The sequence below is a fragment of the Calidris pugnax genome, unplaced genomic scaffold (assembly GCF_001431845.1).
Source record: "Calidris pugnax isolate Ruff unplaced genomic scaffold, ASM143184v1 scaffold298, whole genome shotgun sequence".
In the NCBI taxonomy this organism is placed as follows: domain Eukaryota; kingdom Metazoa; phylum Chordata; class Aves; order Charadriiformes; family Scolopacidae; genus Calidris; species Calidris pugnax.
In genome coordinates, this window is record NW_015091152.1 from 1,590,316 (window position 1) to 1,615,478 (window position 25,163).

The 25,163-nt window shown below is 40.6% G+C and overlaps 1 protein-coding gene across 7 annotated transcripts in view; it reads right to left on the reverse strand.

The window, feature by feature from the left end:
* LOC106898163 (potassium voltage-gated channel subfamily KQT member 1-like) overlaps positions 1-23,578 on the reverse strand; it is a 534,664-nt gene extending 511,086 nt beyond the window's left edge. For 6 of the 7 annotated variants that reach the window (XR_001413887.1, XR_001413886.1, XM_014959272.1 and 3 more), the window contains exons 1-2: positions 23,476-23,576; positions 21,334-21,902 (exon numbers count right to left, since the gene is read on the reverse strand). Coding sequence is in view for 5 of the 7 variants with exons in the window: in XM_014959272.1 (XP_014814758.1) it covers positions 21,334-21,716 (383 nt within the window). In the remaining 2 variants the exon portion in view is untranslated. Of the gene's footprint in view, positions 1-21,333; positions 21,903-23,475 lie in introns of all 7 variants that reach the window. The other variant, XM_014959270.1, reaches the window with a different exon arrangement.
* Between the last annotated feature and the right edge of the window lie 1,585 nt (positions 23,579-25,163).

Genomic DNA, 25,163 nt, shown 5'->3' on the forward strand with positions numbered 1-25,163 from the left:
ATTTTATTGTTGGAAATATTGGGTGGTTTGAAATGGGAGGTGTACTGGCTGTTGTTAAATGCCTGGTACCTGATTCTGCAGAACTGAAATAAAAACTCGACTCAGGGTGTTAGTTGGCTCTTGCACATTGGGTGAAAAACCTCCATTTAGGGACAACAGGGAGTCAGGCTCATCATCCATTCCAGAAGCCCAGGCAAGAACAGCACGGGACGTGATTGTAACATAGGTCCAAGGTCTATCCAAGAGACAGGGAACGGTACAAGCCTGGAGACAAAGCTACCTACAACATACATTCAGGTTTAGCACCTGCAAAGAATTACTTGTGTACAGAAACACCCAGAATACATGTTTACCTCAGTCGGAGGGCAGACTGAGCCAATATTCTTGATGCAGCACATTCAAAGCATGACTAGAACCAGGGAAAACAGGAGAATATGAATATCTATGGGCACACAAGGGCAGTTCAGCTTTCCTTTTCCTCTTGTAGGTATGCTTCAGATTTTTAGACTGCCTCAAGATCCCCAGGAACACTGAACAGAGGATAATGAACACTGAAAACAATTCTCATTCACATAACTGGTATGCTTGGTCGGGTCTTTCACAAATCAACTGCATGAACGTGCTAACACAGGCGAAGAGAGACAGTTGTTTCTCAGCTGCCACACAGACAAAAGCTGACTTTTCTCAAGCCTAGAGTTGGATTTGGGGATATAAAAAAAAAATCCTGCTTCCATTCACATGGTTCTGGAAGGGCTCTGTCACTGTTATCCACAGGTAGAGATCTGAGAAGGTTTGGGCCACCATTAATAACCTCATTTCTTAAGTAGTAGAGCTTGGCATGTACAACCATCTATGATTCAAATGTGCATTTCTTCAGTAGTTACCTATCCTGATCCACGCTATTAAGACTGACCTTTAACATGGATTATCCAAGTTCATGATCAACAGACAGGGGTATTTTTTTGTCAGCACCCATTTCTAGTTCCTTTTGAGCTGAAGGCAGGTGAACAGTATCTGAGAGCTGGTTAGGTAACTGCTCCATTTGATATCTGTTGTTGTGCATTCTTGCACTTCAATGGTAAAATCTGATTAATATGGAATTAGTCACATTTTTGAAAAACTTCTTTCCTTGTGCACTTCAAGAGGCTCTAAAAGGTTCATTTGTAATGTAATTATACTTCACATATGAGTGTAATTGTAATTCAAATTAAAAGATAGAAGAGATATAGAATATAAATACAGAATTTCTAAAATAGCAGCAAACATAAGTGTACTATTATCAAGTGTTTGTAACTGCAAAGCTGGAGGAATATTAATTGCAATCTAAGATTTATTTATTTGAATGCCCGCCAGAGAGACCCAATGCAAGTTTGAAATAATACAGTAAAGCTACACTGGTGGAAGTCACTGGACTTGTTCCTAGCGGAGATTACGGAAGAAACTTTCAAGGCAGTACCAACCACAGCACTGGGGTGGAACCATCCATGTTCAGGCTTTTCATACAGCATAAATGAAATATAATTGTGTTAATACAGCTCAATATCTGAACTCATTATTAGCTCCTTAGGGTATACTTTATGATTTGATCTGATGCAAATGCTCGGTTAATTGGGCTATAATAGTTTTTAGTCCCAAACTGTTCCCTGCATACAGTATCTAACACTTCCATGTATAGGTACACTAAGTCAGCTGTCATTAATCCAAAATTTTCAGTACTGCACTCTGCCATATGGTGTTGAAACTCCCTCTTTCATCTTCATCTTTTTCACTTACTCTTCTCTAGATTCTCAGCAGAACACATGAGGAAAGACACACAATTAACACAGAACACTGTGTAGACTCAGAAAAAAAAAGGAGTTGAGAATTAGCAGAATAGGAGCTTTAATATCTAAAGTCAAAGGGAAAGCATGATACAAGAGAAACTGAAGCAAATAAGTCTCTTGTCAGAAAGGTTCAATTAAAAAAATAATAAAATCTGCATCTTTTTTATGTAGTTGTTTCTTGAAACCAAGATAGAGTCCAAATTCAGCATTTGACTCTTTTTTAATAAAATTGGAGAATCAGTCATTACACGAAGCAAAACTATGCAGTTTTGCAGGCTAAAGTTAGCAGCTAAGTTAGCACTTTTATATTTAATGTTTCAATGTTTCCCGAGGCATGGCCAGCAGGTTGAGGGAAGCGAGGCTGGGCTGGGAGGGCTGGGAAGACGTAGTCTGTGCTCCCCAACGCCTACGGGCAGGGATACTGGGGATCAACTCTGGCAGATGGCCCCAGGGCTGGATCACATGGAAGGGCCAGCAGCGCTACCCATGATGCAGGAGCAGCCTTTCTCTCTGGTAAGGAAAATGGTCCACAGGAAGAGTCCCAAGGAGAGCAGCCCTTCCAGATTGAATACGTCTGAAGTGAGAACCAGCTGGTAAAGGCGTAAGAGCGAGCAGCACCATGTAAGGGGCCAAGCCAAAGCTGTGCTGGCAGGAGTAAAGGAATCACAGAATCATAGGATCATTTAGGTTGGAAGAGACCCTTGGGATCATCGAGTCCAACCATCTCCCCTACTCTACAAAGTCCTCCCCTACACCATATCCCTCAGTGCCCCATCTAAACGTCCCTTAAACACATCCAGGGATGGGGACTCCACCCCCTCCCTGGGCAGCCTGTTCCAATGCCCGACCACTCTCTCTGTGAAAAATTCTTTCCTAATGTTCAGTCTAAACCTACCCTGTTGGAGCTGGAAGCCGTTCCCTCTTGTTCTGTCGTTAATTACCTGTGAGAAGAGACCAGCCCCAACCTCTCTACAGTGTCCTTTCAAGTAGCTGCAGAGAGTGATGAGGTCTCCCCTCTGCTTCCTCTTCCTCAAACTAGAGAAGGACCCAATGAGGAAACGCGTTTATCATGCTTACTGTAAATTAAAATCTGACTTCTCTGAGTCTCTTATATTCAGGAAGTTGTTTCACCTTTTTTGATGGAATCCACAAACAAAAATGTGTTTGTGGCGCGCATCTTATATTCAGAAAGTTGTTTCACCTTTTTTGATGGAATCAACAAACAAAAATGTGTTTGTGGCGCGCATCTTAATGATTTCTAGTTCTTCATTACTGGCAAATACCTGGGGCTGAAATGTCTTTAGAAAAAATAAGAGAGAAAGGGAAAAGAGATCTAGGTAACACATCTTAGTAAGGGCTCTTAACGATTTCTAGTTCTTCATTACTGGCAAATACCTGGGGCTGAAATGTCTTTAGAAAAAATAAGAGAGAAAGGGAAAAGAGATCTAGGTAACACATCTTAGTAAGGGCTATCGGTGCTTTTAGCACAGGACAGATCTTAGCCACGATCTCATGACCATCACCAAATCCTGCTACTTCTTTCACTTCAACATACATATGTTGCCGAGCATATTATTCACAAGTTTTATTTCCAGCTCCAAATGTTCCTCTCTTTGAAAATGGTGATATCTTATAGGGGGGTAGAGAGATCTGTCAAATCCTAATAAAACTGAGATACTGCTTTAATGAGCCTCCGCACTGACCAAAGGTAAGCCAGCCAGCAGAGGGGGCAAAAGCCCCACTTTCTGCCTGTAGGCGCTATTCCTGGAGAGTGACACTGCGCAAAAAAGAAAACTAGAGCAAAGAGTCGAGAACAAGAGAATCCGAACCACAAGCCAGCCTTTGTCAAAGGGAAAAGAGCGAGCTGATAAGGAGTTTACAACACAAGTGTATTGCCAGCGTCCAAGAGTAGAAGAGTCTAGGCACTGGGATACGCAAATCTTTAGGCTTTCCTAAACACAGTAGAACTGCTTTCTATGTAAAGAAAATACAGATATAAAATTGAGGTACATGGGGTTATAAGATTCTCCTTTTCTTAATACATTTAATATGATAGGAGTACTTTAGCACGCAGAAGCCTTCACTGGCACCGAGTACCCCACTCCATTATGTGCTGTGCTCCACCTGGCAGTTTCTTCATCCAGGCAGCTTTTACTTCCAATTAGCAATACCAATGATGGGGAAATGGAGAAAGACAAAAAGAGGTGAACAGACTTGCCCGTATATAAGGACAGTGTCAAAAGCATATAGAACATGAATCTCTTAAAGCACACACCATCGTCCAGTCAATAGTCCCGGGAACAAAGGGAACTTGACTGGTCCCCGAAATGACCACAGATAACCACGTAAACCACTCAAGGATAAACTTACCAAGCACTTCTTGCAACTAATCAGTCTGCTTGTTCTCATCTTATGAGACTGCTGTTCTACTCCTACCATTGTTACAGATTGTATTTCTAGACAAAATGCATGTACAAAGGTAGGGAAAGCCCCTTACTTTCTTCCAGATCCTTCCCATTTCAGCTACTCCTTTCAAAATCCCGTTGCCTTTTTTTACTGTCATTACTAGCAATAAATTAAAAACCTGGGGTAATTCACATTCCAAGTATTGTCCATCAAATGACTGAGGGTGATAGTGCACTTCACACCTTTTCTAGTTTTCCATTCTAAGTTAGGCAAAGAGAAGAACTGGATATTATTACATACCCTGCAGGTATTATCATTACAGCTTCAATCACACCTATTAGGCCTCAGAAAAAGTAGCCAGATTTGTAAACCTCAAAAAAAGGTATAAAGCATGAAAAAGATGCTACAAAGTCAAAAGATGTATGTGCATAAGGATATATAAGGGAGGATGATCAGTGCCAGTTGTTTACTAAGGGAACTAGATCTATCCAAAGGTTGTTAATACAGCCTGCAAGCTTTGTAACTTCCAGCTCATTGTTACTTCCCTCCTGTATTTTTCTGCTGAGACTCTCTCCCTCCGTCTCCCCTTCTCCATTTCCAAAACACACATTAAAACCATTCAAAGGACCCCTTAAATTCAGTTAATTTATGGCACTACATATTCTGGCCAGTGAGTGTCACTCCTTCCCAAAGGCACTGTTTTACTAGCACAGGATAGGCTGGATATTCTATGGATACATCATGTCCTCATATAAAATGCATTTATTTGAAATGTATAATTCTGCTGGTCACTTTTGGTCATAAAAAGATCAAGACCTGTTTTTTTGAAGAGGTGAAGGGTTAGCTTCAGAGCACCTGGATATATTCCAGTTTCAATAATCTCCCTTCACAAATCCAAATTGTAATGTAAAACCCTCCTGGTAATGTCAAGCAGAAAGTTTTTTCTCTTTCTACACCACACTATCAACAACTTCAAGCACTGAGGTGCCCGCATCTAGTGACCGTGTTTGTCACTTCTGTCAACTGTGTGACACAACACAATGACACCCACACAGCTTATGGAAGTTAAAGCCATCGGTGAAGACACACCTGGGTCTGGCATTCAGAGCACGGGCAGTATCAGCTCTAAGCAGTACCAGAGAACCATACTGTGTTATTCTGAGACAGCTCAAAATAGGGACGAGTGGCCTTGAGACTCTTGGCCATAATTCCAAAAAGTAAGAAATTCTTGCAGCCTGTTTCTTGGACCCTGGAAGAATAACAAGCCTGGCACAGAAACAGCTAGGTAATGTAAGAAAGCCTGATATCCAGCCTGAATGCCAGAAAGCACATGGAGATTTTAGCAACTAACATCATGATGGGGAAACAAGCAGTTTCTTTGTCCAAGGGATAAAAAGACACGCCAAGCAGTGGCAAAAGCAAGTGAACCATAAGCACAAAGGCAGGTCGCGTGAGGTGGGTACAGACTAAACGGCAGTGAGGACTAAGTCAAAGACATCTGCAGACTAATCAGTAAGGCAATCAATTTCCCTACAATTATCAATAGCAAGAACAACAAAACAGAAAGACAGAAAGACAGAGAGAAAGACAGAGAGAAAGAAAGCAAGCTCAGTTCAAAGGCAGTTCATCTAATCAACCAGCATGCCAGGAACTGGTAGTAAAGATGTTATTCCAGTAATCTCTAACCACAGCAAAGCTCTAGCACAGAGGCAACAGGTTTAGAAAAGACTATGCAATAATTTGTATGGAATTAGACATGTGCTATAGGAAGGGAGAGCAGGTATCAACCTGTTGCACAGCTCAGCAGCAAAGTGCTACGGCGGCATTCTGGCAAGTAGTTGGCCACCAGAGAAGGCTGTGTTTTACAAAAGAAAAAAAAGGTTCTCTTCTTATGGAGCACACCTTGGCTGAAAGCTACAACCAGCAAGTATCCTCAGCTGTAAATCCTAAAACAACCTCAGTGATTTTTCCCTTTTATCCAATGGGAAGCCCATATTTATTTTCCAGCTAGGAAATGTATATGGGTAGGAAAAAAAAAGTGTTAGAAGACATTAAAACTGCTAATAATTAGCCAGACAATTGTCAGGGCCCTGACCTCGGCCCATCCCAGCCTGGAGGGAGATGTCCAATGCATCTAGGCACTGCCCGGGCTGCCCCCTGTCCTTCCCTAACCCCTGATGATGGGCTCTGGCTGCAAGGTCCTGCCTGGCTGGCACTGGGGAGCCCCCAGCACCCCCAGTCTCCAGCACTCAGGGAGCCACCAGCCCATGCAGAACCCTGAGAGCATCCAACCTCCCCTCGTCAGGCCCGGGATGAGTAACTCATCTTCCTTCCTTTCTGCACTTCTCGCAGACTGAGTCATGCTCTTCACTCATAAGAGAGAAGCAGCAATATACTTTATTGATATAAAGCAGTGAGTTAACAAGGTTCTATGATTAATGCGAGATTCGATGGCAAGGTACACTCAGTTATTTACAATATAGAGGACAGGGTCAGACAAAACTGTCAGGGAGACTCTGCCGTTGAGTCACAAGGTTCAGAAAGCACCCCCTTGCTTTCTAAACTCCTTCACGGAGAGGAGTCCAGGTGCAGCCAAATCCAATCCTAGTCCTAGACTCGGTCAACAGTTTACGTCTAAAGAATTCTATGTGCACAATCAAGCTAAGAAATAATCTTAGTGAAGATTTAAATTTTAGCATGCTATTAGTCACTTACCGAGGAGCTATTGTGACAATTGACCTCAAGGAGTCACCTTGAGAGGTGTTCTTACTCAAGGGCAGGCCCCGGTGATCAGTCCACTGCTGTGCAGGAAAGCTCAACAGGCTTTTGGACAGGGCTGTCTACTAATAGGGTAAGATGATTGACCTATATTTGCAGACCAGCAAGAGATCTGGGTCCCTGTTCCAAGCAGCCTTTGGCTGCCATGCTGGCATCCATCCCCCAAAGTCCAGCATAAGCTCGGCGCAGCCATCACGACCCCCTTGGGTGGTGATGCCTTAAACAGGGGGGTGGTGGGTGGGCACAACACCGCAGCACTGTGACCTTGTGTTACCGCTTCCATGTCAACCTTACATCAAAACAAGCACTTTTGTAAAATTGGTTTTAAATCCACTGTCCTATACCAAAGACTTTCAGTGAGACATGAAACTCTGCTGAATGCTCACCTGCTGCTTTAGGCTGCAGCCGCTATTTATTACACCAAAGGTGTGAAAGGGATTAGGAGGGTCTCTTTATGAGGGACTGTAGTGATAGGACAAGGGGTAACGGTTTTAAATTAAAAGAGGGGAGATTTAGATGAGATACCAGAAAGAAATTCTTTGCTGTGAGGGTGGTGAGGCACTGGAACAGGTTGCCCAGAGCAGCTGTGGCTGCCCCATCCCTGGAGGGGTTCAAGGCCAGGCTGGATGGGGCTTGGAACAACCTGGTCTGGTGGGAGGTGTCCCTGCCCAGGGCAGGGGGGTTGGAACTAGGTGACCTTTAAGGTCCCTTCCAACTCTAACCATTCTGTCAATTGCATCTTCCTGAGTAACAATAAAATGCTGCAAAATTTAAGGCATAATTTGGGGTTGATCATGTCCTCCCAGTTCCAAAATATCTCTTGAATTAATGAGGAGGCTCTTCCTAGGCTGCCTGGTAGAATCTGTACTATTAGATACCAGAACACAGAAATCATTTTTCACAGGTGTGATTTTACCATAATGTAGGTTATTCTAAGGTTTTCCTTGCTGAACAGCTGTTTCAACTGTTGACTATACCAACTGCACTGCTATCTAAGGATTTAGTATTCAAAAAAAAAAACACCTGAAGTGTATATGCAACCCTTTTTAATAAAAAAAAAAAAAAATAGAAATCACCATGTACACAGGAGAGAAAAGCCCTACAAATAAAAAGGTTAGCAATCTTCGAAAGCTTTTATAACAATACTGTTTCTTCAGCTACGGCTGGATCCAGGCATTTCTAAAATAGGTTGTAGCCCACAGCAGGAATGTGTTTCCCTTCACACAGAGAACCTGACTAAATGGCTGTCGTGCATCTACCTCTTCAGCAGAATTAGGGGACATATTACCAGCAGGTCACCCAGACTGCTAAAGATCTTTTTACTGTCCATTACATTTCAAGTGTCACCGGGAAACACTCTACAAGACCATCTACATCTCATTCTTTGCATGAATAACATGAAAAAAATTGTTCAAAAAGCATATACAGAGTTAATTATTATATTAAAGATCCGGAATACAGAAACAAATAGATTTTTCTAGTGTGTATAATCTCAGTAAAAAGCTCTACCTTTCCAATACTATCTTTCAGCTGAAAGCAGTGAATAAATCAGACTCTCAGTTCTACTGCTCAGGTATTCACTTAATGTAATAATTGTTTTATCAGATTCCTCCTAGCTCTGTGACAGTCTTACCCCGTGCAGTTTTGAGTCCCAGAAAACAGGTTCTTCTGAGTGCAAGAAGTGTATCAAACCAAGGGCTTCCCAATACGAAGGAGCTCTCCTTTTTGATCACAATTCCCCAGATTGCTGGAAACCTCCCCCCCTAGATATTCTTTACATTTCAAACCCATCTGTTATTCCTTTTTTCCAAGCAATACCAAACAGAGGACCTAGACCCGAGACGCTCCAATAATCCACGGACTGCCGCAGCCTGTCATCTCCCTGAAGACAGAAAAGCCTGCTGAAGTGAGTGGGAATGGCAAGTATCTAATTAATACTCCTCACAACCAACATGAAGTAGATCTTCCCATTCTTTACTTGAAATGTTTAGACACTGAACTTGAAACAGACAAGGGATAGTTTCTGGTGTTATCAACCAGAGTCAGATAGACTGAAGATGGTAAAAGTAACAAGAGCATTGCATTTTAAGGTAGGTATAAAAACATATACAAAACCCCAAATGGTGCTGCTCCAGGCAGTGACCTTACAGTCTATAATTCCCTTTCACTTAACACAGGTTGTTCATGGGTAGACACAACCTCAGTGTGAAGAAGCTGGGACTGCTCTCCCCTCTCACTGGGTATGTGTTTCATGGAGGGGGAAGCAGAAAGGGCTGAAGCTCAGACCCTTGAGGAGCTATTCAGGTTTCCACAGCAGAGCCAGGTTTTAGCCATTGCTGGGGACGTCCCTCCCATAGCATTGGTGCTGTTTATACTCTCAGGGCACATCACGGTCTGTTGGAAAGAAGCCATGGGGTTGAGATGGGTGAGCAAGCAGTATCTCTGTCATGACAAAAGTGATGGAGACAAGTAGCGGAAACAAAGGTCAAGTCCTCCCTGCCCCTCAGGGAACTCCATTCCCACAGAAACAAATAATACTTTCACACCTTTTTCTCTAATGCGGTGGCACAGCATTTCATTCTCCCTCTGACTGCTTTAAACCAGCAGTCAGCACATACCGCCTTCACATTTTTTTAAGGTTGCTATCTCTGTCATTGAGCCATGCACCAGAATGCAGGTTATTTTTGAGAAGTCTAACCATGAAGATAAATGGCTTAATTAATTGCCAACTGATCTGCAGAATTCGACAAGCTCTGTGGCCTCTTAGATAATCAGGAAACCTCCTTGTGGATTGCTCCTAACAGCCTTGGGGATGCTAAACATAGCTCTAACCAATGACCTTTTAAACCACACTGGAGAAAAAAAACCTTGGGTGAGGGCCAAATTCCCTGTAAAGAGCAGGACAATAGTTGAATACGTGGTACCACATACAGACCTTTAGCAAGACTCACCACTAAATACCACTGGTCTGTCTCTAAGTCTCACTTCACGTTTTGGTTTGAGAAACAAGCTGCTCTTCAAAATGCAATGGCAAAGTCTGTTAACTTGTCAACAAGTGACTACCAGAACCTGGTAATCTAATCCGATTTCTGAGATACTTATAGGAAGGACAAGTGGATGGGTGTGAGTTTAATATTGTTGGCTTGGGGTGAAAGCACTTAAAGCTTGTCACGTGGCAGTTTCCCTCTCCCCACCAGCTACTAGTTTGGCTTTCTCTTGTTCCCTGCTATTCATACTCTCTCCTCCACTGGGCAGTTCTCGGTGCCGCAAGGGGATGAAAACAGCTTATGACTGTTTACTTGTTGTAAGTAGTTATTTACATCAACAGAGAACAGTCTCAGTTGCTGGCGGTTGTTCAGTTCCTGAAGGGAAGGAGCTGATAAGGAGAAGGGCATAAATAATTACCAACTAGCAGAGTTGGTCTACTCTTTCCTATTTTAAAATAACTAAGGTGATGCTTTCTGGTATTTCATAGTCCTCTTTGAGTCTTTCTGTGATTCCCGAGGATGTCAAGCCATACACTGAGCAAATACTTCAGCAAATACTGTTTTCTTTTTCTACCATATAGCTGCTAAACACAGAGAAGTAGTTCCTCACAAAACACCTGGCTTGCTTTTCCTTCAATTTTTTTTACTTTTCTGAAGACAATAATTTACCCTCAATCACCTATTTGCAGACTTTTCCTCACTCTGTCTTTGAAAAGGAAAAAGATAATAAAAGTTTTACTTACTAGAGCAAAGAGCATTTTCTCAGAATGTCTCATTTGGTTTTGGATCCTCACTTAACACAGTTCAAACGAACAGAAGATGGAGGTGCTATGCTTTCCCAAGTGAAGATACACTGAATTTTAGTGTTTCTTGATTTCTCCTAAATTCCTTAAGCCTCATATATATAACAAAATACAACTGCTTTTTCAGCAATGTTTTTAAACTGTCATCCTGAAATCTGTTCCATGCATTAACAAACTTAAATAGGCAGTACTGGTGCATTGGAGAGTTGATCAACCGGGGTTAGAGATTACAAATGAGTGATTCTCTGTGTCCTGATTTTCCTAAACATTGCTTCATTTGGAGAGTAGATAGCACAGCTGTAAACATGTTTCTGTTGTTGTTGTAGCCAGGGACAAATTCTGCTTAAGAGACTAATTGGCTACGAGCATGCTCTACTGAAGCCTACAAACACTTGGAACTCGGAGGTTAACTTCAACACTGAGAGCAAAATGATGTCAAGTACTTTATCAAGGGTGAACTCTTTCAAGGTTGTGCTATAACAATCTCATTTTCCATGGAAGAAAAGCCTAATGAAAGCTCTTAAAGGAGAATTATTAATCATTCCTCCTTTTAAGTTTTGCATCAAATAATGCCATTTCTAGCAAAGACTATCTGTGCAAAGACTATCTGGTTTTTGTGTTTACTGCAGATAAGTGTACTTGAAGTGTTGATAAATGACATGCTTGTGGGAATGTTATCTCTTGAACAACAAAAAAGGGATGGGTGAGGAGGGGACAAACTTATAAACTGGTAGACAGAGATATACTCCTTGGCAACCAAATACAAAATAGTAGCTTTGTGGCCTTTTGGGCTTGCCAAACTTAATTGACTCTGCAAAGTTGTGTTTAGAGAAGAAAACATTTTTAGACAAATGTGAGCTCTGTAGTAGAAGAAAAACAACAAAAATTATTATAGATAAGCTACTGAAACCTATGCTCCACAGTATTTGATGCCTTGATCATGGGTCACTGGTGTTTTTAACACAACCAGACATGCCTTTCCCATGCTGTGCTCCTTCATCAAAACTGAGCTTTTATGACTTACTTCACTACATGAAAGCCCTTCAGCTAGATAACCACAAACAGTTTATATAAAATCTCCAGTTCAAATTATATCCTAAACATATTTTTAAAAAAATTCTTGCATATCTTTTTTATTCTATCTACTGTTTGCTCCAGCAACATGTGAAGACAAGATGTTCTGTTCTACTAACACAGTAGGAGTTAAATAACAAGAAAAAGAGATTGGTTTGAGGCTAAATCCGTGTGCAACTTCACCCATCGGAGCTTCAGCTTTTCTCTTGATGATAGACTACAGAGCTGTCTAACAGACTGAAAGCTTTAAGACAGCCTGTTGGTACAGAGAATAAATGAGTTTAACCAACAGAAAGTTCTTTGAGGGGCTCCAGAAGCATGAGCTGCTTTTTATTTTAAGTGGTTATTTTGTGGCAGGAAAATTAAGGAAAGCATTTCCATTTTGTCATGCCATAAAAAGTGCAAGATATTCTCATTCCTGGGCGCATGAAGTACTTCACTGTCTTCTAAATGGGATTATACTGTCTTATGTTGAATAGCAATGTGCGTCTATAAAACATTCCTGCTAGTCTGAATAAAACCTCATGCCTGGTGCTTACATATTTTTGTTATCCAAAGGAGTTTCTGACTAATTCATGAGGAGAAGGTTGTCCATGTGCCTTTGTAGGCAAGTTTTGATGTCCTTCAGTTCCCTCATAGATCTATTTCCAGGTTCCTGAGGCTTGATGTGCTTATATATATGCAACCATACACAAATTAAAGTTGGTTGGAAATTTTGGTAAAGGAACAATTTTTCTGCTGTAAATACCAATATGTTAAAATTAGAAAGTAGTCTGGGAATGTGTTCATTTCAGCAGAACTGGAGAAGGAGACCAGACAGGTCTCAATGGAAGCTTGCCTAGCTTTGGACTCTGTTTGAGAGGCAGCCTGCCCGGCAGGCAGTTTGGGCATATCTAACTTTCTGTGTTGCCTCAGAATAAAATATTTTCAGGGATTTGAGGCCCTCAACCAAAGGAAAATTCCACCTATAACATGGGTATACTGAGGATATCTGTTTTCAGCTTTTTCTTCAGCTCATTCTAGGCTGCATCCAGAAATACCTTATAGCCCAACTGCATGTAACATGACATTGTCCAGCTGGCTCCAATCAGAAGTAACTAGCTAGTATTTCTACAACACCTAGAAAATTTAAGAAGTAATTTTCAAATGCACGCTACTATTCCATAGTTTTCTTGAGACCTTTCACCTGCGTATGTATAAATTATCACAAACCAGTTTCAATCAATAGCTAATACCAATGCCATTCAAATCAAAGCATACGCCACTCGTCATAATAAAAGATCTCCCACTTCAAACCAACTTTCTGAATCAACTGCCCAAAGATATGTTATTTTAAAACATCCACAACTCTTATCAGTAATAAGCACTTCACATTTTCAAAGCATTTAACAGCCTAACATATTTGCTGCTCTTTAAAGAGCACTAAGATTTGGATTTTGCCTTTTCTCCAGCTTCAGCTGGCAGTAGTCCAGAACTGATAAATGACATTCATGCATCCCTCACAATCACCAGAAGCACTGATCTTACAGAAACCTTTTTCAGTGCCCCGCCATTCCTAGGATTTAAGTCCCCCGATTCAACTGGGTGCCTGTATCATCCACTAACATCTGTGCTGCTGTATTTTATCTTTTCTGCTTTTATATCCATCTGTCTTGCTACCAGAATTTCCAGATGTCCTCTCTTTCCTGGGGCACAGGACTCAAGCTTCCATTTTGATTCTGTATCACTAAGACTTTCTAGAAGTGACCTAAGCAGTTCCTTAAACATTGACAGAAACAGTTCATCATCATGACTTCACCATCAGTGTTCATGATTCTGATACATTTATCATCAACCTTCACCATGAAACAAAAATATCAGTAGGTTTTGGCATGTGATCCATGACATATCTCCTCGGGGACAGGAAAGTACTACCACCATTTGCAAAGTAACACCAAACTCTGTAGTGCTCACATTGACTCATGTTTCTTAGGTTCAGTATCAAAAACGGAAAAGAATAAATGCATATAATGATGCTGTGCAAATACCTCCAGAAGTAAGTTAATGCCAGCTTAGTTATCATGAAGACATGTGGCACATTTTTCTTCTATAATTTGATACCATCAGGAGTCCACAAATTAATGAGCAATTGTAATGTTAACATCAAGAAATAGCTTTTTATTTTGCTGGTTTCTGGAAGAACAGAGGATTTTTCCACCAAATTCCACCAAGAGCAGCGTATCAACACCACACTACAGTATTTGTTTTCACTATAGAAACAAATGGTTTCACTATAGAAACAACATTAGCCTGTGGGGACATTAATGCATATTCATTGCACAGTCTATTATAAAATTGAGCTTCTAGAATAAGATGGATTGAATTTCTTACATAAAGAATGGAAAAAGTCATCAATAATTTCAAAAAATGAAAATAAAACTTACGTAGCCTGTGGCTGTGGGCCCTGTGGTTTGGTTATTCTGTGCCTAAAGTGAAGTACGCTCTGATGAAAGTTCTTCTTTAGGAACTTTCGTAACATCTCTCTCCTGAAAAGACTCTTTGGTGCCAAACAATCTAATTGAGCTCAAAGTGAAGCGTGTTCATCTTTGGGGTTATTAATTTATCTCTCCTCTATCCAAATGCTTATTTTAGCAAAACATGAAGAAACTTAATACCTCTGACATGTCTCATCCTCTGTCAATATTAGTTGAAACTTGCCAATTGGCTGAGAAGTTTTTGGTAAGGCGCTTTCAGACAGACGCGCTCAGACAGTGTGGTTGCATAAACCTCATTTCCTTAGGAAAAGAGGCTAAAAAATTAATAACGGTCCCCATGTATTTTTAGAACAGCCCAATCCTGGGAGTTTACCGAATCCTAAAGATAATTCTGTTTAATATTAGTGCACCTCCATTAGCAACATAAGCTGTTCCATCATATCGTCCAGTTGAACACACAACCCTAAGCAGTAAAAGGACATTGCACTTAAATAAAACTAATAGTTCTTTAATTTCTTCCCTTTAATACTGCTCATCTTTTGGTACCTGAATTTCATCATCACAAACAATACACCAATTTACTACCTCTCTGTAGCTCAGATATAGATGAAAAGTAGCTACTGTAGATCTAAATTGCAAAACTTGTCAGTTTAATTTCTGTAGAAAATGTCCAAATAAGTAACTGTTATGCTGGCAAGAAACACCCTGAATCCAATAAAAACAATAGAAAAAAAGCTCTAACTTACCCTTAGGAAAGCACATCATGTCCAGACCTAAGCTGTGACATCAAGGTCAAAACCAGAATCTCGAAAGCAGTCATATGCTTATAATTACTCTGAACTTTAGTTGTTGCTCATGTTGGTTACATTACAATCACATCATTGCAAAAAGCAAAATATCTGCTTGCATTCTAGAGATAATTGTGGGAATGGGAAAAATGGGAATTTGATGATCCCTTTGAGATAAACAGTTGTAAATAATGGGCTATAGGCTCCATTTACAGATCAAAACAGAACCAGGAGAACACTATGCTAACCTACTTGCTATATATATATTTAGTTTCACTGAGAGCTGTTACACTTGAAGAACCAAAAGATATGCAGGCAAGTCCCCCACAGTCATTAAAAGGAACCACTAGACCCTGATATTTCTGCCTTTTAATGTTCTTTACAGCATCAGCAGCTGTATGTCAAACAAAAATGGAATATCAGCCAGAATGGTGGCTCTCGATTTCTTCAATTGCATTAACAGAACACGACCACAGCCTTTCTTAGATGAAGGTGAGGAAAGTAAAAAAAAAAAAATTGAGAATGCGAAGTTTGCAGAGGAACAATAATAAAAGAAAATTGCAATTTTTAGTTTGTCCCAGTAATCTGAACTCTCTTCATTCTGTATTACTCATGGTGACACAGACTTCAGTATACAGAATATTTCCTAAAGGATAAACCCCTTAGCTGGCCAGCCCCCATTTTACAAACACGTTCTTTATCTTCTATACTTTCCTCCCAAAGTTATAAGTTAGTGACATTAATGATGTAGTTCGTGTTTTTGTAAGGTTCATGTGCTTGCAAGTTACTCAACATTAATTCCTTAGATAGGTGTTTTCAACAAGCTGCCAGGAACCCCTATGTGTGTGTGCCTCTCTATGAAGAAGCTGTGGGAGTCAGTCTGAAGCAGGAGGGAAGCAACAAAGCAAACTTAGGACATATTTTCATAGGCAACTGAGCCAACACCACAGTTCTCTGGTGGCTAAAAGGAGAGCTCTCCCTCATTCCATTCCAGTCTTGGCCAACTGGTTATTACTGGTTTCAGTTTTTGATACCATACTCCTTCAGGTATCAAAAGGTACTCACTTTCTTGCTGGGCTCGATTTCTAAGAGAGTTGACTTAGTTTAGGAGGGCTACGGCGAGTGCCAGAAACAGCACAAACTGTGCAGGAGAAAGGTGGCCAGGAGAGAAGACGGGAAAGTGAGAGAGGGAACCTTCCCCTTTTGATACTGGTCATCTATTATGCCAGCTCTTGTGAAACCACTCTCCAAGGAGGACATTGTCTTCATCTTTCCCATGCAGTCAACAGAGACAGACAGCATCCCCTAGGAAGGATTCAGAGCAACAGCCATTATTCTCTCTGATTCACCATTTGGAGGAGTTGTTTCCCCATAAATTATAAGAGAGCCTGGAGAGCAGACTTTGTTGCTAGGCGAACTCTGCACTTGTGAAATCTTTTGCAGTCAAACCAGGTGGTCTGCAGTACTTGCCAGATTATTTGTAGTGTTACTTTGCAATTATTCCATACAATTTTATATTAAATTTAACAGGTGATTACGATCCACTATGAGCACCAAGAGAACGACAGCAGACAGTGCTTCAAGATGCTGAATGTGTATTACTAACCTGACAGATGACCATCCACTTTTTCCTGCTGGGCTAGGTTTCTGCTGGCTTAATAAATTGAACTGGCTCAGCAATCCAAGGATATCCAAGGACAACTAGAGCTGGCAGGAGCAAGCTGAATGGATAAGGCGTATAAGGGGAGCAGAACTGGAGGTGGTCTGTTAGCAATGGGCTGTTAGATCAGCTCACCTCATCCCACAGGAAGTTATGGAATATAAAGATTGGTATAACTTTTAAATGAGAACAAGGTCTAACACTCATTCAACAAATGGCCAAGCCAGCACAAAGTAACCTGGAACAGCTGCAAGTTCTCACTTAAACTTTCACAGTGTTACACGACAAGAAAGTGGCAGGTCTGAGAACACAATCTAAGAGTCCCTCTCATGGGCCTCCCTCTTGCCTTAGACTTGCCTCCCTTTGCAACCAGCCTGTGGTTTCTCTAATGACTGCCAGCAAGCCTTCCAGCTGTGCTAACTCCAGTGGTGATGCTGACATCCGTTTGCTAAGAACTGGACTGCAACCAACAGCTCCTTTTGTATCTCCCCACAGTCATTACTTCTTCTTCACTATTGACTTGGATGAGATTCAAACCAGTTGCCTATGGGTGAAAGGTTCCTTCTCCCGTCATGAATTCCACGCTCCCTCTTTCCCCTGGCTTCCAGCTGTCATCTCCTATCCCTTCTTCCTTCCAGTGTCGCTCTCTGAGCTTCTTGACCATTTTCAGCTGTCCCACAGTTCCAACTCCTTGTGCCTATCCAACCTTCTGATCTCCAAAAGCTGCCAGTCCTTGTCTCTTTGTCTTTTTTGCTTAAGGCTGCTTCTCTTTGTTCTTGAGCTAGCCTGCTCTTGTACCACTTTTTCTCCGGTTTTGGCACCAGTCTCAATACCTATGACAATCCAGTCAAGCCTTCTGTCTCTTGGTCCCAGGTTCTCTTCTGTCCCTGTTCCACCAGACTCAGTGTTCTCATTTGTTCTGCTTCTTAGTTCAAGTGCTGCCCACCCGGGTTCCCTATAAGCTTCAGGCTTTTAAGTAAAAACAAATCAGCTACCCAGCAAACAGCAGCTGAAAAGACAAAAATTGGAAGCTGCTGGATGTTACAGAAAAGTGGAAAGGATAGGACAAGGAAGCTGGAGTGTAGTGAGTAAAAAAACGAACACAAAACAGGGCATAACTGAGGGGAAAATGTACTGTGGATCCACCTTGCTTACAGAAATATATGGCCTAGTTGTTTTCTCCCTGGGACCTGAGCCGGTGGAGCTGTGCGGCCACAGGCCTCCAGTCCAATATAGACACAGCCTTAGGCTGACACAAGGTGGGCTCTATCACTCTCACTCAGAACAAATTAATGTAGGACAGCAAGCAGTTACCTATTCTCCCTGAACACAAGTGAAACCGTACTGTTCCCCTATTATCAGTCACCACTTAGATGTGTGAGTGCACACGGATGCACAAAAAGTTATCCTCTTCTTTCAACAGGCTTGTGTTGCATCTTCCTACTTCTGGTTCTGTGCCTCTACAAACACGGCGGAGGCACTGGACCATCTCCACCCTTTGCCTATGACCAAGGTGGCCTGCCAAGACTTGGCAGTGTTAGCATTCCCCCCCACATTCTAGCATTTTAAGCACATACATTGGATTCTGGTTTTGATTTATGACCATTGCTACCTGGTGTCTAAATGGGGGTCAATAATTTTCTTATCAGGAAAACTCTCTGGCTTTATGCCTCCCCACTCTGTTCACATGCATGTGAACACAATATTTTATCCAAAAGAACACAATATTCTAGACTATGATTGAGCCATCCTAGTTGTAATTAAATCTATATATGTTTCAGAAATATAAACTCATCATATGAATAAAGTTCCATTTACAATCAAATGATTTAAATGTGTGGATTTGCCAAGTAACTTCATTACCTTACATAACTCATCACCAATACATACTGTACTTTTCATTCAAAAGATAAAATATGGAGGCTATTCCCAAATATCTTGACATGCAGATGCGATTTAAGCAAATGCCTGGCTGAGTTTAGAAATCAAATTCAAATCAGCCACGCAAATCTTCTTCTGGACTGAGGACTATCTGGCACACAGCTGGACTCTAACATATGTTGATATCAAATACCTTGAGCCTCTTACTTAGCCACGAGAAGTGGTTGGTTAGGATCAATGTCTCGATATTGCATGTCACAGCTGTTTCTCAAGCCATCACCTCTTTCTAACTTGTCCTCTAGCCTATTCTTGGGGATTTCAGAAGTTGAAGTATTTCACAGTACTTCCTGTGAAACTGGAAATTACCTAAGTGAGAAAGTTTCCGGGACTGTAAAGGAGAATTCTCAAGTAAACCCACTCACCTCTTCAAATGTTTTGTTTTGAAATCATGATTTTAGCCTGGAATAAATTCACTAAAATAACACAAATTCTAACTGGAATTGCACAAAAATAACTCCCTTTTCTAAGATATATTATCAGGTTCCTTAAGAAACATGCATTTACTCACTTAAAAGAAACTTGAAGTATTAGACAAGTGTTACACGAGATGAGATTATTTTGGTAATTTCAGAATGCAAGAGAGGGTCACCTCCTGGAGCACGTGCTGTTCCCTCGCCTTGCCTGTTAGGTTCTTTCTAGCAGAACTGGCTCCAGATTAGAAAAATCCAGTCCCTCTTGGATAGAAGCTTCCCACAAGTTCATACATGAGTTATGTGGCCTTTGTGGCAAATGAAGGACAAAAGGACAATGAAGGGATGCTGCAAATCCAGCTCCTCCAAGCTACACAAATATCAGCTACATATTTGTAAGACTGAATTTGTTATGAAAATAGTCATCATGAGATCAGCTCTACATAAATTACCCTGAAACCACAGATATATTACGGGATTTTTTTTTTTTTTAAATAAACTACAGATTGTTCTCATTTTAAAATTGTATTTTAGATTAGCCTTTTATTGATTTAACAATGTTTAATGATATTTAATGTTCTATAGTATGTTCTTTCTAAAACATAAACTTGTTATATGAATGAACACACCATGTTGTTGTTGGAATAATTATTAGGACAAATATACTTAAGGCAAGAGCTGGCCAAAAACTATGTTTAAAAAGTTTCCTTTCAATCAATTTCAAAGAAAAAAAAGCTTTTAAAAGAGGTCAATTTACATATTCTCTCATTTATATTAGGAAACCTCGTGCTGTTAAGAAGAAGAGTTTCCTATTGGCAATATCAATATTTTCTCCAATTGTCTTGGGAGGGGTGGGGTGTGTGTGGAATTTTTTTATTATTATTATCATTTTATTTTAACATATATTGCAGAATATAAGTGCATATTAAAGGTCAGCCTTCAGACAAAAGCAACACAGATGATTAATCAAGTCCTAACCTCAAATAGGCTTAAATCATAACTATTCACATATTTAAATCTACACAAATTACATCTGTTTAAGCCTTTGGAATTATTATGTACTATAAGCATAGCCCTTGACAGAGAGGCCTTATCCTTTCACTTGGCAAGATTTCATGAATCCAAAAATCCTTTTAAAAAATCCATATACGATTTGGAGGGGTGAGAGGAAGCAAGTATTAAAAAGACCGTCTATTTTATGCTAAATAGAAGCATTATGATTTCTTCTTATAATTACCATGTATTTCTCTGGGCAGTTCCTGACTGCAGTAACTGATAATGTTTTTTTCCAAAATGCAGTCAGGCCATAGAAAAGTTCAGTTGAGACAAACAGAATAATTTCAACACTCTGCATTTCTTTAGGACATATGCTAATTTGATAATAAAAGCAAGGACTTTTGGCTCAGTTTGCATTCACTGTAGCCAGTAAAATGTCCTCTTGCCTCAGTCAGAGCACAACTGGAGCCTTTCTACAGCTCAGATGACAAATTATCATCCTGTTAAGAGCATTCAAAATAGTAATTGAGGTCTTGCTAAACTTGACAGACACCATAAGCAGCTAAAAGAAAAGACTAACAGCTGTATTAACATATTAACCACTGTTTTAGAAGAGTAAATGGAAGTCTTAATTTTCTCCTTGCATGTACTGTATGCACAGTATAATGAAAACCTTTTTGCTAAATTTGTTCTCATTATGTGTTCACAGCTGTAAATTAATTCAAATTAGTAATGTTATGATTAAATGTTTGTCCAACAAATTAATTGTTTTGGCACTTCGGCATGAGCAAAATGGACTTATAAAAATGTAACTTGTCTGATAAAAGCTAAACCTTTTGCATCTCATGCTAAAAACTGCAGTGTCTGAAGCTAGAACAATGTGAAGGAGCTAAGGTAGAAATAAAAAAATGCCATGAGCATACAGGAACTCCCCTCAGAAATATCAAATATACAGCATACTTCTTTGAAGACGATAAAATATCAAGTGAAGAATAAAAAAGCCCTCTTCTGGAAACATTAATGGATATAGCAGCTGATCCTTTGAGAAACCAGCTTTTCCATACCTTTCAATGGGATTAGCCATGCAACGGGTTCTCAGCCTGAGAGCTCAAGTAGTAAGATTTCTGGTTGATTAAACGGACAGTTTCACATTTTTCTTACACCAAAGATTACGTGAAAATGTCGGTACTTACACAGTGAAATGATAGATAAAACACTTCCATCCACTGGGCCTCTCCAGGAAGTTGTACACTTCTCCCTGTGTGCTAGTTTTAGTTAAATAGCGGCTCTGGAAGCACTGTGCTGTGCAGGCCCTGCGGGCCGCGCCTTCTGTCAAGGCTGCGGCCTTTGTGCCTTCCTCAGAGCTGCGGGGAACCCCGGATCCATTATTCACTGGGATATCAGGATCCAACGCCACGGAAGAATAGTGCATATTGCTCAAACTCCCCCTGACTTCCAGCAACCCTGCAGATTTCCTGTTTCCACTCAGACTGTTAAGCTGGGAAGCGGAGCCTTGAGCCTGTCCACAGAGGTTACGCATCGGGTGCCCAACAGTTTCCCCACTATCGCAGGACATTTTGTAACAGTGCACGGGTATTAGTAACCCTGATCAATATTTAAAATTATGACGAAGGTATTGTATGTCCTCCCTGCCCAGGGTGTTCTCCAGCAGCTGATAGGATGACTTCGTGCTGCTATCACGGAGCTCCTCTGTGACATGAGTGTGAGCTGTCAGCCTGTCACCTGCTGTCACTCACAGCCTCTGAAATTAAATCAGAAAAACGGATTAGACAACAGCACATGCTAGACATCAGAAGTAACAGGAGGATGGAAAAGGAAAGAGGCTACAACTTCTGGAGGAATAAACAAAGCTAAGATTCAAAATTACATTTGTTAAGAAGGAAGCTTAAAAGTATTTTAATAGTGCAACACTAGTACAACAGCAGAGATCTTGAGAGCTGATCCTATGATATTATTTGAAGCTGAGCAGTTCTTGGAAGTTTCCTGATATGAGGTGGAACTGTGAAAATTTTCTGCAATTTATAAACTTGCTGCTACCTAAAACGCACTAGATTGGGGTTTTGAACTTCAACACCTACACCTCAAGAAATCTTATCTGGAGTTACGGAACCTTACAGAAAGATTTTCAGACTTGAACAGATTATTCCAGTCACCTCATGGGATCTGATCTTGCAGTCCATAGAACTCAGGAATGATCTTTTTCAAGTCCAGAAAGGAGGATGCCATTAATGATAACTGTCACAAGGGAAAAAAATCAAAAACTTCTGGCATGATTCTGGACTTTTTTCAAGCCATTTAATGTCTGCTGCTACCCTTGCTACTCTCAAGGAGGTACGTAGAGAGAATAGAAAATAAGTCTCTTATAGATCAGTATATATTTCATGGGGCAGACTTAAATTGCTGCTAATACACAGATACTTAGCAGCAATAATCATCATTTTGTGAGACTGAAAGCAGCTGGCTTTCTGAAGTGTCATTTTTTGTACTGTCTCATTTCTTACACACTACCATGAAGAGCTTCCTAATTTAAAAAGCTCAGCTAAAATGAAAACATCAAAGTATTATGAAAATATTACAATATTAAAAGCACCACGAGAGGTGGCTTCTAGTTCAAAACACTGCCAATGTTAATGTCAAAATTATGTCCGTAATGTCATGTTTTAATGTACTATGTTATCTTCAACATAAATCCCACATGCTTAAGAGTTGCAGCTGACTGCTTCTCTGTCAGCAGACTCACACCCACATTTTGAGTTACTTTAACCTCAGCGGAATAATTTAGATAGAGACAATTTCAGCCTTCACCCTCTTGTTAAATGAAGCTTACTTTTTGTTGTTGCTTCAAGATCCTCGTGTGTACTGGATGAACTCCCATTGTAGTACATTCAAACAGAGCCCTCTAAGTTATTCCACAAAATATTTACGTGGAGTAGTGGTCTTGTTACAACACACTCATTTCTTAAGGCTTGTCATGGTGAGGTGGACCGATGCATTGGCATTGCTACCTTAGTCTTAGACAGGACCTTCCCTCATCAGTTCTCTTATCAATGAAAAGCTGGAGGGGCCAAACATTGAAGTTAAAACACAAAGCCCTTCACCCTAGTCAATCTACAACAGGAAAATAAGAAACACCTACACAAAGTACACTCCATATCATTCATTTTAGGGTGCTTGTAGCAAAGGCTGGCTACCCAGCAGCTGCCAACAGAGCTGCCTGAAACACATTCACTAGCCTGCTTAATCAAAACAAGGAATCCCCCCAGTCATGCACAGTCAAGCACAGGAAAACCTGAAACCAGCTGGCAAACAGTTACCTACTGTCTCTTGTCAAGTGTCCTTCTGCTCCTTCTCCTTTGCTGCTCCCCCAGCTCCATACAGCAGGCTCCCTGGATAGGTGTGGGGAGAGGAGCTTTGTCCTGACTCTGCCCCCAGCTCATCAAGTCCCACCCTAAACAAGGCAGGGTCCCTCCCTTTTATCTGCCTTATATGGCTGCCCTGGGGAAAGCAGAAACAGAACTGGGGAACAGTTTTGACAGTCTCAGAGAGGAGTTACTTCTGCTTCTTCCTGCTGTCAAAACCAGCAATCACAAGCAACAGCTTAATTATGCTGAGGATTGTCCTCCTCTTCCTCCCAGTCCTTTTCTTATCTGCATACACTTAATTGCAATGGGTTAAGAGTGGCATTTCCTTACTTCACATCTTTTAAAAATTTGAATTAGGTGTTGCTTGTAGCTAACTGGTGGCTCTGCAGCAAGCTTTTATATTGAGTAAGTCTGAAAGGCATCTTCAGTTGTTTGGTTTTTTCCATCAAAGTTTTGGCAAAACCAAAAGCAGCACTTCGTTATGGTACGTTAAGTAATGGAAAACCAGAGTTCTCTATTGTTGTTACTGTTATGAACTGTGTCTTCTTTTTTTTTTTTTTTTAAACTAAGTTGGGAAGGAAGAGAATCCCAAACATAACCATTCCAGCTTCAAATTCCTCATTTTATTGTTGAACTTTCTAATCAGGAAGGAGAAAGTGAATACTGCTCTTTCTCTCTTTTTCTCCCTTTTGTAATAGAAAATAGACTATTGTCCAAAACGCCAGCATCCTGAACATGAGTTGTTTCCCACTTTTCCACATTCACATGGCTGAGAATGAATCGGAGGTCACCATCTCATCTTTTGTTTTGGCGGTGGGGGAATGTTGCCATTTTACATGGTCTTCAACTTTTATCATAATTGTTCATGAGGCTGAGACCTCTCATTCCTTGGAAAGATCATCCCAGAAAGTTATTTTCTTAGTTTCCCAGATATATTTCCATGCCACTGGAAAAAAAAATAAAAAATGTTCTTGGTTCCTTTCTTATTCTTACAGTCTAATCAGTCTTATGTTTTTACTTCTCTAAAAATCAACCCCTCCAGAACATTGCCCTTGGATGCTGTGTGCCTCTCAGTTTACACTGGGCACTGAATTGAATACTGTATTCCAGATAGGATTGCTGTAGGTGGTCCATTGAGAAGGACTAATACCTGACTGGAGACATAGAAATCTTTCTCCAGGTTTTTGCTCATGCTTCTTCCTTGAAAGGCCTTCTGCACCAATTAATACTTTTCTCTGCTGTATTAACTTTTACAGATAGTAATTTCCTAAATGCAAAAACTGTTGTCTGTTCTCACCCATGACCTCTCCTGAAGATAAATGTTCAAGTTCTATATAACTAGCCAAAGTATGTAGCAAAAGCCTTTCCAAAAACATGTAACAATAATTATCTTGGATATTTCAGGGTTTAAAATATTTCAGGGTTTGGGAGTTAAGAACGTTGAGAGAAAAGCAGTACCCAGCTTCATTGCAAATACATAATAGCAGCAGGTCTGAAACCATTGCAGAAATATAATCCAGATCATCTGACTCCTATTTCTTGATAAAGGAAAAGATAATGATTTAATGTTAAGATTTTATTAGACTGAACCGTGGAAGACCTGAACTCATTCCTTCACCTATCGCCACTGCCCCCAAATA